Source organism: Nyctereutes procyonoides, unplaced genomic scaffold (assembly GCF_905146905.1).
Source record: "Nyctereutes procyonoides isolate TBG_1078 unplaced genomic scaffold, NYPRO_anot_genome, whole genome shotgun sequence".
NCBI classification, from domain to species: domain Eukaryota; kingdom Metazoa; phylum Chordata; class Mammalia; order Carnivora; family Canidae; genus Nyctereutes; species Nyctereutes procyonoides.
In genome coordinates this window covers 18,153,368-18,170,313 of record NW_026575135.1, presented here as the reverse complement: position 1 = coordinate 18,170,313, position 16,946 = coordinate 18,153,368, and the positions used below count along the sequence as shown (strand labels likewise).

At 36.8% G+C, this 16,946-nt stretch overlaps 1 protein-coding gene across 2 annotated transcripts in view; it reads left to right on the top strand.

Annotated features, from left to right (window-relative positions):
• The window catches only part of TGFBR1 (transforming growth factor beta receptor 1), a 58,437-nt gene extending 41,798 nt beyond the window's left edge, over positions 1–16,639 (top strand). For both annotated transcript variants that reach the window (XM_055302477.1, XM_055302476.1), the window contains exons 5-9: positions 1,260–1,427; positions 3,085–3,241; positions 4,981–5,105; positions 6,582–6,712; positions 12,110–16,639. In XM_055302477.1, the coding sequence (XP_055158452.1) occupies positions 1,260–1,427; positions 3,085–3,241; positions 4,981–5,105; positions 6,582–6,712; positions 12,110–12,235 (707 nt within the window). In that variant the 3' untranslated portion in view covers positions 12,236–16,639. The remainder of the gene's footprint in view (positions 1–1,259; positions 1,428–3,084; positions 3,242–4,980; positions 5,106–6,581; positions 6,713–12,109) is intronic.
• Positions 16,640–16,946: the final 307 nt, after the last annotated feature.

Here is a 16,946-nt window from a genome sequence, read left to right as displayed (position 1 = left end):
ATGTATTATGCTAAATCTTAATCAGTTGTCCTGTTTTTTAAATCTTCTTAACAGTTTTACAAAAGTAAGGTATTCTTGCTGTGTAAAAGAAGAAACAGAGATTTCACTGGTTAAGAAACTTAGGTCACATAGTCAATAACAACTAGTCCCTGGATTTCACCCCAGATCAGAGTGACTCCAAGTGTGTATCTTTTACTGAATTGTGGTGCCTCCTAGTATTGTTGTAATGAATGATTTCATGAAATATGAGTGGTTTTCTTGCTACTCCTAGGTTAAATAGGCTTTTGTGGGTTAGCCTCGCCTAGAAACCTACACAGAATCTTTACCATGATTCCCATGAAAATACACATTTCAAATCCATGTATCAGTTTACAAAAACATTTCTGGAATACATATTCCTAGTTTTTTTTTTTTAAGATTTTATTTATTTATTCATGAGAGACACACAGAGAGGCAGGGATATAGGCAGAGGGAGAAGCAGGCTTCCCTGCAGAGAGCTCGATGTGGGACTCAAACCTCGGGATCACGCCTTGAGCCAAAGGAAGATGCTCAACCACTGAGCCACCCAGGCATCCCTATATATTCCTAGTTGTTGAAGTTCAAAATCACCTTGTGTAAAACTGGGTTCAGCCCCAGCTTTTTGTCCCCCTGAGGTTTTAGTTCCTGTCTCAACTTTCCCATGTGTCCGTGATACCACTATTTTTATATTTTTTCTGAGCTGGAAACCTTGGAATCATAATCCTTTTACCTGGCTTTTTTGTGAACTGAATGTAGTCTGTGATTAAAGCTTGCATTTCTTCATTTATGCTCACTTTCAGTTTTGTCCTGTACTATTTTATTCCTACTGTGGCCACACTAGGCTCCAGATACTTCTCATTACCCTCCCTCTCCCTTTTTCCCTCCTCCTTCCAGAAACAGCCACTGAGCACTTATCCTAAACCAGACATTTTCTAGCCAACTGAGGATTCCCCAGTTCTGCTACTATCTGTGTAGATTCAAGACCACCATCTTTGAACTATGATTCCTTATCTCTTAAATGGGATTAGTTTTCCTTGGCTTATCTCAGGCATGGGGGCTTCCTCAGAGGATCTGAAAGATATGTATGTAAAAGTATAAGACAAAATGAAAATATGAAGGAAATAATATCCATCTTAAGGTATCATCATCCTGTTCCATCAGGATTGAGAGTAAAAAGTGGTAGCTTTTGAATAAATGGATGTTTTACAACCCTTCTGAAACACTGTTATTGTACTCCACAGACAATGGTACATGGACTCAGCTCTGGTTGGTGTCAGATTATCATGAGCATGGATCCCTCTTTGATTATTTGAACAGATACACAGTTACTGTGGAAGGAATGATAAAACTTGCTTTGTCCACAGCAAGTGGACTTGCGCATCTCCACATGGAGATTGTTGGTACCCAAGGTAACTCAAGTGCTTATGTTATTGAAGCTTTAAATTCCAGTGAATATAATGTCTGTTAGAAAATTTTGTAAGTCAGCCCAAGTGAAGATGTTTAAAATGAGGTTTTTAATATTACTTTATCTTTCTGTTGAAAATCTCAGAGTTAAGAATATGGGTATTTGTTTAGAGATTCTCTAGTCATTATAACAATACCTACATGTTTGTGAATTCTTAAAAGTAGCATCTAGAGTTGTGATTTTTGAGGATTTTGATTTTAGAATTCAAGTCTGAAAGAATGTGTGTTTCTGTGTAGTAGTACAAAATGTAATGTGAAAATTCTTTTTAAAAATCAACATGCCACCTAATGTTATATGGCCAAATAATTATATTTGACCCCAAGATAAGGTGACTGCATGAGACAGTTTTATAGATGAGAAAATCGTATATGAAATTTTAATTATGAAATTGTTATGGTATGATTATTGTGCCATGTAGTATATAAAATGCTAATGTATCTCTCTCCTCTAGTGATTATCTTCTTGCCCTGGTGACTCTTTCATTCCTCACTTTACTACGTACATGTTATTTCACATCTTAGCCTTCCTCATCTTTGTAATTGTTACTATTGGTGATTATACCAGTACTATTGAATTATAACTCACATATCCTATAGTTCACCTGTTTTAAGTGTGCAATTCTGTGGTTTCTAGTATATTCACAGAGTTGTACATCACCACAGTCCATTTTAGAATGTTTTCATCACTCCAAGAAGAAGCACTGTGCCCGTAGCAGTCACTCCCCATTTCCTCCCAAACTCCTTAGTCCTGGGTAACCACTAATCTACTTTCTGCCTCCAAAGATTTGCTTATTCTGGACATTTCCTATAAATGGAATTGTATCATATGTGGTCTTTTGTGACTGACTTCTTTCTCTTGGCATGTTTTCAGGGTTCATCCATGTTGTAGCATGTTTCAGTATTTTGTTCCTCTTATTGGCTGATTAATACTCCCATTGTTTGGATATACCACATTTGTCCATCAGTTGATGGGCATTTGCATTGTTTCCACTCTTGGCTTTTGTGAATAATACTGCTGTGAACATTGGTGTACACTTTTTTGGGGGGGCATATGTTTTCAGTTCTCTTATACAGTGGAATTACTGGATTATACAATAACTAATGGTCTTGAGGCACTACCAGACTGTGACTATTTTTTCCAAAGTGACTACACCATTTTACATTTCTATCAGCAGTTTAGGAGGGCTCCAGGGAGTCTACTGTTAGTAGTAAAGATTATAAATTAAATACTGAGTACATTACAGTTGGTAAGTAAAGGAAGTGGTGTACATGCTTGGTTCTTGGACTGAAATATCAGGCAGTGATGAGAGTTCCATAAATAATTCATAGGATGTCAGCAAACTAACATCTTTAACTCCCCATCTTTGAATTGGTAGACTTACATTTTTTGAGCACCATCTTATTTTCTCCATTTTCTTTGAATAAATATAATTTCAGCAACTTTTGATACAATGATTCACTTGAGGTTGTTTAGTAATTGTCCAGGTATTATGGGCTGAAATGCTTTGACACTGGGATAGGAGAAGAGGCTTTGAACCTAAAGGGGAGAATTGTGATTGCTATCACTTTTTAAGCAATTGCATTTACTTTTTGTTTCTTTAGGGAAACCAGCCATTGCTCATAGAGATTTGAAATCTAAGAATATCTTGGTAAAGAAGAATGGAACTTGCTGTATTGCAGACTTAGGACTGGCAGTGAGACATGATTCAGCCACAGATACCATTGATATTGCTCCAAATCACAGAGTGGGAACAAAAAGGTATGCTTGTAAATAGTGTTTATTATCTTCTGAGCTCAACTTCTTTTTAATTTCCTTCTCATTTATGTGGATTATCTTCTGAAACTCAAACCTGTACTTTATTAGATTGCCCACAGGTAGAAGATCTCATGGTCTTGCCTGCTCTGAAGCCAAGGTTACCTGACTTTTAAAGATGCCTGCTGATGAAAGGTGGCCCTTCCAGAAAATATCATTTGTGGCCCTTCCAGAAAAATTATAATAATAATAGGAGCTGATGTTTATAGGGTACCCAGTATGTGCCAGTCATTTTAATGGGTCATATATATATATGTATATATATATTCTTGGTTCTTGCTTAATGTATATATATATATTCATTCTCTCAGTTAATGCTCTCTTCAAATGCTGTACTGTAGCTAGCCCAACTATTTTCTTATTTTTAGTTCCTGGAACTATACTTTCTTCCTTAGAATTTCTGCATGTGCTGTATCCTAGAGCAGACTTTGTCCTGCTGTTTCCCTGATTTATAGTCACCCTTCCTTTCCTAGAGGAAGCCCTTCCTGGACTGTGAGGCGCCCTTCCCAGGGGCTCTCATAGGAAGCTGTGAAGCTGGGCCATTAAGGCACTGAGCACATTATAACTCTCCATTTACTTGTCTTTATATTCCATTGGATTGCAAGCTGCTTGAGATCAGGCTTGTATTCCCAGCATCCATTATAGCACCTAATACATAGTAAGTCCTTAGTAAATATTTGTTGAATCTATGAGTTTTCTAAAGAACATAACTAGGTAGGTGTCATTGCCTTCAAACAGCCCCATAGATGTTAAATAATAAGGTCAGCCTCACCTGAAGAGCTGAGATTTGAATTTAGGCGTTTCTGACCCCAAAGGCCTTACTGTGTATATCACAGCACGTTGCCACAATGTATCTTCACACTATTGCCTCCACCTTGGATAGAGCCAAGCTTTATTCTATCTCAGTTGTATCTGTGATTTCTGGATTTGAGGAGGACTCTCAGAACTCTTGATGTGGGGATTCAGGACAGTGATTGCTACAGTTCTTCATGGATCCTGATCTGTAACTTCAGGAGGGTTTTTAAAATTCCAAAACCCTACAATGAGGCATCAGTAGGAGGACTGGCATTCATTTTTTTATCTATTATTTTGTTCCCTGGATTATGTCCTCATCCTTCCTTTTCATCCTATTTTAGTGAGAAGACTTCTAGATTAAAATATATGATCCCTGCGTAGTATTTGACAAAGTGGATGGTATATGTTAAGACATTTATAATAGTCATGATTGTTATATATGTGTCTTTCATTGGAAATGAAGATCATAAGGCAGATAAGATAGCATGAAATTGCTGTTTCAGCTTTTCATGGCATTTAGTTGACATCATTAATTTTCAAAGCAGTGTGGATATTTAATATTTTTCTTGAGTCTAATATTTTAGTTATATAATATTGTGTGTGTGTGTGTGTGTATCTCCATATATGAATAGAGATATCTGAAAGGTTGTTCATCAAAGCATTAATGATTTTTCACTTTGTACTTTATGAACTTTGAGAAAATTTCTATAAGAAGCATGAGTCATTTTAAAAAGCAGAACCATGCTAAAAGGGAAGAAAAGTCTTAAAGTTAATACCAATTTAAAATATATATATATAAAAAATTCTCAGTAGGAAAAGAAAATATGTGAAACAGTTCAAAAGTAGTATGGCTACTATTCCATAAAGTAAATTGCTGACTTCTTTTTTAGGTACATGGCCCCCGAAGTTCTAGATGATTCCATAAATATGAAACACTTTGAATCCTTCAAACGTGCCGACATCTATGCAATGGGCTTAGTATTCTGGGAAATAGCTCGACGATGTTCCATTGGTGGTAAATTTCTCCCCCTCTCCCAACAGTTTGTCATGAACAGAAAAGGTGGTCCAGGATAGCCACTTTTTTTTTTTTCTTTAAGATTTTTTTTTTAAGATTTTATTTTTTTATTTATGAGAGACACACACAGAGAGAGAGAGAGAGAGAGAGAGAGAGAGGCAGAGACACAGGCAGAGGGAGAAGCAGGCTCCACGCAGAAGCCCGAAATGGGACTCCATCCCGGGACTCCAGGATCACACTTTGGGCCAAAGGCAGGCACTAAGCCACTGAACCACCCAGAGATTCCCTTTAAGATTTTTATTTATTTATTTGACACTGAGAGATGGTGGTAGAGAGCAATCACAAGCAGGATGAGTGGGAGAAGGAGAAGACTCCTCACTGATCAGGGAGCCCAATGCGGGGTTCAATGCCAGGACCCTGGGATCATGACTGGAGCCAAAGGCAGATGCTTAACTGACTGAGCCACCCAGGCACCCCTGTCGTGTTTTTTTTGTTTATTTGTTTTTTTTTTCATTGAATGAAATTATGCGCATTAGTAGTCAAATTATATTCACCAGGTGATCACTGAGAGTGCCAAAGAAAATAATGGAGGTAAAACTTGCAGTGGGGGGAAATGACATGACATGATATGCTTATTCTAGTGTATTCTTTTTCTATTTCCATTTGAATCTTGGGAAACATCAGAAACCAAGCCCTTGTTATCTTGGAATATAGTTATTTATAATGGATGACTGCTTGAGAGGCCACCCAGGAAGCTGTTTCTACAGCATGTACCTGGGTCAAACTCATTTTCCCCCCTGAGAGTGTGGTTATTTTCTTCAACTTCTTAGCTGGAAGTTACATATACAGAATACAGTTACATTACCATTACACTAGTTTTTAAACAAGTTTATTTTAGCTGAAGTTTAGTTTTAGATTGAGCACTTTTAATATTTACTTGCGGAATAGTTTCTTATGCTTAGGGGCCCAGGCTTGGTTGAGACTTGGGTTTATGTGGCAATAAGAGGGAGAGCATGTCTCTGTATTATATAGCAAAGAGGACAGATCCAAGTAGAGGTAAAGGACTTGCACCTCAGATTTGCTTGTAGGATTTACATCTCCATGGTAGAGTGTATATCCCCTGTACCAAGTGAGAGGGTGAGCACTCACAGGTTAAAAACTATCATTTCTTGCACATGAGGCGAAAATGTTAATCAAGTCATCATAGCTCATACTTAACCCTCATTAAAATAGCCTTTGCTGATCCCCTAGTGATATGTAGTTTCAGGGTGTGGGCCCAGTACCAACTCAGAGAGATGGGTTGTTGATGCTTGTTGATGCAGATGTGGATGAGATAGAGCAAGCTAGAAGCCCTGTTCCACTTCGCTAATTTATTAATGGAACCCTGAACTAGGACTCTCAGCTATTCCTGGACAAAGAATGATCTGGCATTAGCTGAGTAAATTCTTCAAAAACAATTTCTTTTAACCAATATAGGAATTCATGAAGATTACCAGCTGCCTTATTATGATCTTGTACCTTCTGATCCATCAGTTGAAGAAATGAGAAAAGTTGTTTGTGAACAGAAGTTAAGGCCAAATATTCCAAACAGATGGCAGAGTTGTGAAGTGAGTATTGATTTTGGATACTACACAATTTTCTAAACTGCTTCTGCTTGTATGTGGAAATTTGTTACTTTTTTTTTTTAAGGAAAATAGACACAAGAATTTTTTTTCTTTATCTTTTTTTTCATGGCAGTTAAACCAGTGAGTGAAAAACATAATTTTGTTTTCCTGTTCAATCTCAAGTACATCAAAAATCAAAAGGGCCATGGAGCATTTGCAGTGACCATCAGTGTGTCAGAATAGTATTTAAATCTACCAGTGAACCAAGGCGCCTGCATTTTCATTTTATCTGTTTTTTACATGGAGCATTCAGTCCATTTATGTTTAATGCACTTATCAGTATAGACGGGTTTAAATTCACCCTTTTTTCTTTTCTTTTTTTTTTTTTTAAAGTGCACTCCCTAATCCCTATCACCTATTTAACCCATCCCCCCACCCATCTCCCCTTTGGTAACCACCAGTTTGTTCTCTGTAGTTGAGAGTCTATTTCTTGGTTCCTTTCTCTCTCGCATGTGCATGCGTTTGTTTGCTTTTTTCTTTGCTTGTTTTTATGTTTCCTAAATTCTACATATGAGTGAGATCACATGGTGTTTGTCTTTCTCTGACTAACTTATTTCATTTAGCATTATACTTTCTAGCTCCATACCTGTTTTTGCCAATGGCAAAATTTCATTCTTTCTTATGACTGAGTAATATTCTATATATACCACACCTTCTTTATCCAGTCATCTGTTGATGGACACGGGTTGCTTCCATAGTTTGGCTATTGTAAAATAATGCTACAGTGAACATAGGGGTACATGTATGCCTTTCAGTATTTTTGTATTTGGGGTGTAAATACCCAGTAGTGCGATTCCTGGATCATAGGATATTTCTCTTAATTTTTTGAAGGAATCTCCATAATATTTTCCACAATGGCTTCACCAATTTGCATTCCCAGGAACAGTGCAAGAGGGTTCTTTTTTTTCCACATCCTTGCCAACACTTGTTTCTTGTGTTTTTGATTTTAGCCATTCTGACAGGTGTGAGGTGATATTTCATTGTAGTTTTGATTTGCATTTCCCTGATGATGAGTGATGGTAAGCATCTTTTTATGTGTTTGTTGGCCATCTGAATGTCTTCTTTGAAGAAATACGTCTTCTGCCCATTTTTTAATTGGATTCTTTGGTTTTTTGGTTTTGAATTGTATCAGTTCTTTATATCAGATACATCATTTAAAAATATCTTCTCTAGTCACTGGGGTAGCACAGTTCAGTTAAGCATCAGACTCTTGGTTTTGGCCCAGGTCATGATCTCGGGGTTTTGAGATTGAACCCCATGTTGAGCTCTGCACTCAGCGCAGTCTGCTTAAGACTCTCCTTCTGCCCTTCACTGTCTCTCTCTCTCTCAAATAAATTAATTTTTTTTAAATTAATTTTTAAAAATCTTCTCCCATTCAGTGGGTTGCTTTTAGTTTTTACTGATCATTTCCTTTGCTGTGCAGAAGCTCTTTATTTTGCTGTAGTCTCAGTTTATTTTTGCTTTTGTTTCCTTTGCCTCAGGATACCTATCTAGAAAAATGTTGCTATAGCCAATGTCAGAGAAATTACTGCCTGTGCTCTCTTCAAGGATTTTTATAGTTTTAGGTCTCACATTTAGGTCTTTATTCCATTTTGAGTTTATTTTTGTGTGTGGTGTTAGGAAACGATCCAGTTTCATTCTTCTGCTTGTTAACTGTCCAGTTTTTGCAACACCGTTTGTTGAAGAGACTTTTTCCCATTGTATATTCATTCCTCCTTTGCCAAAGATTAATTGACCATATAATCGTGGGTTCATTTATATGTTTTCTGTTCTATTCTATTGATCTGTGTGTCTGTTTTTATGCCAGTATCATACTGTTTAATTACTACCACTTTGTAATATAACTTTTAGTCCAGAGTTGTGATACCTTCAGTTTTGTTTTGTTTTTTTACCAAGATTGCTTTGACTCTGAGGTCTTTTGTGGTTCCATACAAATTTCAGGATTGTTTGTCTTAGTTCTCTGAAAATGCTGTTGGTATTTTGATAGGGATTGCATTAATTATATATATTGCTTTGGGTAGTTATAGACATTTAAAAAATATTAGTTCTTCCAACCCATGAGCATAGAATGTTTTTCCATTTCTTTGTATCGTCTTGAGCTTCTTTCATCATCAGTGTTTTATAGTTTCCAGAGTACAGGTCTTTTACCTCTTTGGTTATGTCTATTTCTAGATATTTTATTGTACTTGGCATAATTGTAAATGGGTTTGTTTCCTTAATTTCACTTTTGCTGCTTCATTATTAGTGTATAGGAATGCAACAGATTTCTCTACATTGATTTTGTATCCTGCCACTTTACTGAATTCATTTATCAGTTCCAGTAGTTTTTTTGGTGGAGTCTTTGGGGCTTTCATATGTAGTATCATGTCTTTTGGAAAGAGAAGGCACCTGCATTTTAAACGAATGCATCGGGACGCCTGTGTGGCTCAGCGGTTTAGCGTCCGCCTTTGGCCCAGGGCATGTGACCCTGGAGTCCCGGGATCGAGTCCCACATCGGGCTCCCTGCAAGTGGCCTGCTTCCCCCTTCTGACTGTGTCTCTGCTCCTGCCTCTTTCTCTGTCTCTCATGAATAAATGAATAAAATATTACAAAATAAATAAATAAACGAATGCATCCTTTTGATCAGGGCAGCCCAGAACAGTAGAATGGGTGCTGGATGGAAATTAAGAAGCCTGTATTTTAGACCAACCTGGCCACCATTTCTGAGTCTGACTTTGGGCAAATCATTTCAGTTCTCCAGATCCTAACATGCCTTTTAAAAGGAGGAAGCTGGATAAGGTGATTGGGAGGATGGTCTGATGATTTAACATCTTATTCATCCAGTTGCCTGTGTGACCAGGAATGTGGGTAAAATGCTTTCCAGCAGTGTCTGAGATTCTCAACCCCAGGTCTTACAAAAATTTTAGAAATGCTTTTTGTACTTGTAAATTTAAAGAATTCATAAGACAGATCTTATTTAATCTATACTTAATTGCTAGTTGTCACTATTATAATATTGGCAAGAGAGAACATTTTCCTCCAGATGTGAAATTTTATAACTTAAAAGGAATAAAAAGATGGCGACCTAAGTAGTTGGTTTTACATCTCAAAAGAACATGGGACTTAATAGTCAGGACATCAAGAGTGCTCCTTGGCTACCTACAACAAAGTCAAGTGTCCAGGCCCAGATAAAATACATCTCAGTGTGCTCAGAGAATTTACATGTTTAACAAATGAAATTGGGCTGGATTTTGTCTTTTACAGATTTGATCTTGATATTGCAAAGTGCAAACTTGAAGTATTAATACACACATTAAATAAATAGAGCACGTTATGAAACAGATGGCTTTTTAAGCATGAGGAAAAGTTAGCAGAAAACATTAAGAGGACACACGGAATTTATAGTTACTGTCATATCATGCTGAATTAATGCCACTGGTGTCATTTTTGTTTTTTCTCCATTTGGTTAGTTTTCTAACCAAAATGATTCAGTCTTAAAACTTTTCTGGAGTTTTATAAATCTCCTCTCAAAAGTTGAAACACATTAAGAACATGAAACTATGATAGAATGACTGGAGAAGTATTTTCTTGAACCTTCCTATCTTTTCTAGTCTGGACTTGTGGCTCTCTAGGCCAGCTGTGCAGCTTTTGTCTTGGGATAGCCCTCACTGTTTGTCCTGGGTTCCCTTTGTCTCTGTGATAGTGAACCTTCCTTCCTGGATCCCATGACTTCATGTTTCTTGGTGTATTCAACTCTCCCCCTTTTTTAAGTCTCTGCTCAGATGTTACCTTGTTAGTGGACATTTAAAATATCACCTTCTTTCCCATGCATATTTTTAGCTCCTTACCTAAATGATGTTTTCCTTAGCAATTACCACTGACAATCCACATATTTTATTTGTTTGTTAATGATATGCTTTGGCTCCCTAGAATGTGAGCTTTATGAGGGCTGGGATTTTGTTTGTCTGTCCTCTGTTGTATCCCCAGTACCTAGGATGGTAGATGGTATGCTCTCTATAAATTTGTTATTTTGTGGAATGAGTGTATGTGATGGGCATTTGGTCCTTTTTATCTGGAAATGAATGTTCATTTTTAGGAAATGTCCCTGAAGTATTTCTTTGACTTGTTCCCTTCTGTTTTCTTCTGTTCTCTTTCTTACACTACAGTTTTGAACGTTAGACCTCTTGAAGAGGCCTTCTCATTTTCTTCTCTTTTCTGTCTTATCCATCCCTGGTTTTCCCTACACTTTCTGTGAGGTTTATCAACTTGTATCTTTTTTCCTCAGGTTTATTTTCCAATTCTTTTGTCAAGTTTTTCCAAAGTCAAACAAAAAGCAAAAGAAAAAATTGTCAGTGATGAATCTGAGTATTTTCTTCTATCTCTTTGAGGATATTAATAATAAGTTGTTGATATTTTCTTTCTGTACAACTCTTTTGTCCAAGGAGCTTTGTTCTGTTTGTATCAGCTTCTGCATTCATACCGCTGTCTCTGATGTCTGCTCAAACTCCAGTTTTCTTCATGTTTAAAGACAGGACACACTGGAAGCTGATGGAAGCTTTGTGCACACGAATGGAGCTTATCCATTGTGACCTTCAGGGTGACCTAAATGGGTTGCTTCCTTGTGGAGCCCCAATGTCAGTATCTTCAGGTCTTTCCTCTTGGGCTCACATTTCCCAGAGAAGACCCTTTTAGTCTCTTGCCTGGAGGAGTATCTACAAGTTGCTGCCTGTGTTTTGGGGAGAAAACCTATGATTTTATCATTTAGTGAGTTGTCAGTATGGAATTTTGCCCCCATCTTTCCCAAGTCAGAAATCTGTTTTACCCCTCAGATACAAACTTCTAGTCTTTTGCTAGGGTGGGGTTGGGGCAATCACTCAGCTTGGTAAAGCTTGGGGATGGGGAGGTATCTGGGGTTCCAGCATTTTTGGGTGATCCTCCTATTTTTTAGTTTGAACTTTCCCTCAGAGGAAGTTCTCAGTACAGTTAATTCCTTGGTTAATTCTCAATTAACTCAGTGCAGTTAATTCCTTGGTTCTAGGGGGAGTTTCTGTGTGAATTAATAAGTCCCTTTTTTGCCTTATACATTGGTTTGGGATTCAGCTCTTTTAGTTCTGCTAAGTAAGTCGGCCTTCATCCATCTGCTTTCCAGGTGCTGACACCAGTACCCTACTGATGGGAATTGAAGTCATTTCTATTCATTTGCTATAACAAATAATGCAGAAACATAGCAAAATAAAAAAAAATTGAACATATGTCACTTAGAAATTGTACAGAGTTCAGATCTTATCCAGATGAATAGAGAGCGGTGCATTAATTAATTATTATTAATTCATTAATTATTTTTCTTCTATTTTCTTGCAGGCCTTGAGAGTAATGGCTAAAATTATGAGAGAATGTTGGTATGCCAATGGAGCAGCGAGGCTTACAGCTTTGCGGATTAAGAAAACATTGTCACAACTCAGTCAACAGGAAGGCATCAAAATGTAGTTCTGCAGCTTTGCCTGAACTCTACTTTTCCTTCAGATCTGCTCCTGGGTTTTAATTTGGGAGGTCAATTGTTCTACCTCAGTGAGAGGGAATAGAAGGATATTGCTTCCTTTTGCAACAGTGTAATAGGTCAATGAGAAACTCCCCAGGATTTCTTTGGACCCAGGAAACAGCTGTGTGGGTCCTTTCTGTGCACTATGAACACTTCTTTCCCAGGACAGTTACAAGATGTTGTGTAGTCTACCTTTATTTTTTATTAACACAAAACTTGTTTTTTTTTAAAAAAAAGATGATTGCTGGTCTTAACTTTAGGTTAACTCTGCTGTGCTGAAATCATCTTTAAGGGTAAAGGAGCTGGATTGTTGAGTTATACGAAACATTTCTTATTTTTAAAGAAAGTGATTTATTTCTGGTTAGTACATTCTCAGAGGATTCTGAACCACTAAAGAGTTTCCTTGATTCAGACTTTGAATGTACTGTTCTATAATTTTCAGGATCTTAAAACTAACACTTATAAAACTCTTATCTTGAGTCTAAAAATGACCTCATATAGAAGTGAGGAACATAATTTATGCAATTGTATTTTGTATACTGTTACTGTTCTTTCACATATTCAGAACATTACATGCCTTCAAAATGGGATTGTACTATACCAGTAAGTGCCGCTTCTGTGTCTTTCTAATGGAAATGCGTAGAATTGCTTAAAGTCTGTGTGTCTTAAAAGCTATAGTATTTTAATTCCAAAAGTTTATTTATCTGGGTAACCCAGACTTTTTCTGTTTTGTTTTTTGGAAGATTTTTTTGTAGTATGTCATTTGGTATTCTATTTGAAAATGCCTTTCTCCTACCAAAATGTGCTTAAACCACTAAAGAAATGAAGTGGCATTAATTGGTAAATGTTATCATGGTCATTTTTGAATATTCTCACATCAAGCTTTTTTTTACATTTAAATTGTGTCGTCCAAGTATACCTTAAAAAAGTCAAGTGGCACTCTAGATGCTTATAGTACTTTAATAATTTAAAACTTGTGGCATACAGACTAATTTTTCTAAAAGGGAAAATTTGTCTAGCTGCTTGTGAAAAGTTGTGTGGCATTCTGTAAGCCATTTTTTTCTTTATCTGATCAAAGACAGTGTTATTTTTTTAAGAAATGAATTACATTTAAAATTAAGGTATGGTTAATGTTAAATAATAGGCCTTTTTCTAGGAAGGTAAAGGTAGTTAATCATTTGAGTAGATAACAGGTGTGCAAGAGAGTCACATTTGTTGCATAGGAGTCAGTGTTCGGTGGACTTTCTGTCTTTGTAACTAAGGTTAGAGTTAGTGTGGTTCTGAGGTCTCACTCCACTTTGAGGAAGGCAGCTTCTAATTCAGTCTTTCTGTGTGCAGATACTGCAACTGCTTACTTTATATGGTTAGGTAATAAGTTTAGTACACCCTTGATATTTGGGAGAGTGGTAGCTAAAGAACATTCTGAATATAGGTTCTCCATTTACAGATGTTTTGAGTCAAATTCAGTGTTTAAAGCAAACTCGTCATGGTCTTCACACTAAGTTGAAACTAGCTTATGATACCTGGTTTTTACTTCCAGTGCTAAAAGTCTTTTAGACTTTTAGACAGTTTTCAGAGTTCTCTTTATCACTGTGATCTTATTCTGATGGGAGAAAAAACTATCATAGCAGTGAGGCAAGACATTGACTTTATAGTGCTATCAATTTCCAGATGAAAGGGTCAGAATAACCTTTATAGTATTTGGTCAGTAAGAGATAGTGGCCATTTATGCTGACTAAGCTGCATTCTGATCATGTCTTATCTCTTATACATAGAATAAATTTGAAAGACTATTTGGTCTTAAAGCCAAAGTAATTTTAGAATGAATGGCATATGCATAGGAATTTAGTGTCAATTTCATGTGTTTAAAAACATCATGGGGAAAATGTGCTTAGAGGTTAATATTTTGACTCCAAATTTGTGTTTTTTTCTGTAGTTACCATGATTTTGTCAAAGCAAGTGAATGAGTTTGAGGGATTTGGTTTTATAATTGTCTTATATTTCCTGTTTAATAATCTCTAGCTCAATGATTAGGTACTTTTTTTTCCCCCCTTTGGCCATTTCTAAGCCTACCAGATCTGCTTTATGAAATCCAGGGGACCAATGCTAAAACTATTTTTACATAACTTTAAGAACATACCAAAAGTTCTTACCTGATTTAAAATTGTGATACATGATTTCTCACTTTCGTATAAGGTAATCGACTTCTTGCCTAAGTGGATAAAATGTACTTTTGGTGAGTCAGGGAATTTTTCTTAAAGTTGGAGTTTAGTTCTAAATTGGGTTTATATATTACTGCAGCAAATTCCTTTTTTGGCTAATGACAGGTTGATAAGCCCCAATTAGTTAATATTGAAAATGAAAGTCACTTAAAAATGAAATAGATCATGATTACTATGGCCATAACTGCAGATGTGTCTAACTAGAGTATTAATTTTGTCATTTAGAAACACAAGCCTTTGTTTATACTGCCTATCTTCAGATGCTCACCTTCCAAAATTAAACTTGGCTTAACACATACCTTTAGGCCAGTTACCTGTCCACATTCATTTCACCAGTACGCCGGAGGAATGGGGATGAAGGAGGGATGACCCAGTGAGGCACAGGTATCCCTGGTCCTTCCTAACTTTAGTTTCAGTTTCTCTCAACTTGCCTTCCTGCTGGTCCCTGACTCAGAGACCAGTTATCTTGCCCCTACCATTCCCCACCCATTTCCCCTCAGCAGCCTTTTGACTGAATAGCTGCTTTTGAAATCTAGAGTAAAATGATTGATGGAAGTGTGGGACATGCTTTCATTCCCTTGAGTCACTGGATGTTGCTGGGAGGGATCTCCAGGTTTGGAGATTGGGTGGACAGTCGCCCTGCTGGCTGCCTTGTTGTGACTTTAGCTATAGCCAAGGAATGGGAAGGCAGCAAGGTAGCAGTTATGGCTATAGGAGTTGTGCCAGAAGCAGTGGCAAATCATATCCTCTATAGGACAGGGTAAGGTCTGAAGAGCTGAGCCTGTAATTCTGCTGTAGTGATAGTGCTCAAGAAGTGCCTTGAGTCTGTGCACAGTGTCATGGTTAATAACATCAAGAATTCAAAATTTCAGTTCTTGTTAAAAAATGTAAGTGGTCACTTGGCCATTTTGCAACTCATGCATGAGCTACCTTTAGTTCCCCTTCTACATCTGAGAACTGTCCCATATAGAATATTTTATAAAACAAGATGGCATTGTGCTAAGTAAAATGCAGAACAAAATCAGTATCCCATTAGACATGCCATATTCAGAGTTTATTTTTATCCTTGCACTGAAAGAATGATTGTAAATCGACGGTTTCTTTTTGTTTCTTGATTGTGGCAGTGTTCTGGCTCCAAATGATGGAGATTCCAAATAAGGTTGTAACAACAGCTTGGCAGGAAATGCCAGTTCAGATATTTGTGAGATCCTAAAGAATAGATCTGGACACATATTCTGTAGCTTCTTGTGTCTCTGTTTTGGAATGCTGGACTACCCATGGGCCCTCTCTCTAGGAATGCTGGAATTCTAAGGCATTCTGAGGATTGTCAGTACATTTAAACTTTTCAACACCATTATGCAATCTTATTTGTGATTGTAAACTTTTAAGAATGTGTTTAATAACATTCAACCTGTTTCTTAAGGCTGAAAAAAAGAACTTAAGTGAATTTGTTTTTATTTTTTAAAAAGATTTGTGAATTGAATATCATGAACCGTGTTTTACTATCCCTTTTTCACATTGTGCCAATGGATGGGGTGTTTGATATTTCTTTATATGTCAAGGAGATGCTTCAAAATGTCAATCGCTTTAAACTTAAATTACCTCTCAAGAGACCAAGGTACATTTACCTCATTGTGTATATAATGTTTAATATTTGTCAGAGCATCCTCCAGGTTTGCAGTTTTATTTCTATAAAGTATGAGTGTTATGTTGCTAAATTACTCAAATGGTACTGTATTGTTTATATTTGTACCCCAAATAACATCCTCTACACTTTGTTTTCTGTATTTTATTGTATTTGTGCAAAATTCTTTTGGCTTTATCAGTGTGATCTCTGCCCTTTCAGCTGTGTACAGAAAATGTCCATATAAATTTTCATTTTAGTTGAATGCCTTTGAGAAACCTGTAAAGAGGAAAGAAACAAAAAACTGCAGTTCCCCATAAGTTTTTAAAAGTTGTATATTGTATTTGTAGTAATATTCTGAATGAGTTGTAAATAGGAAGTAGAAGAACAATGCTTATGTCAAGTCCTAACACTACAGTAGAAAAATGGAAGCAATGCAAATAAATGACTTTTTTTCCCAAATGCTAGTGGAATAATTTAAAATAAAGTGTGTATATTGGATTGAGCCATGCTGTTATGAAATGTAGTTGCTGTAGATAGACATTTGAATTTTTGGATTATTCCCCAGTACAAGTTACACATAAGGTGGGTTAAGAAGTGCCCACCTGCCCCAGAGCGCCTCCATGGGTGTGGTGGCTTCTTCCCATGTGCACAGGGGTTGTTAATCTGTCAGTGGATGGGGTAGGACCTGCCTACTGGTGAACTATTTTCACTCACAAATTTGCTAGGGTTGTGTTAAAGTAATGTTATTATTTTGATTCTCAAAGTTTTGCAGTTCTTTTCAAAGGAAATTTAGGGTGTTTTCATCTTCTT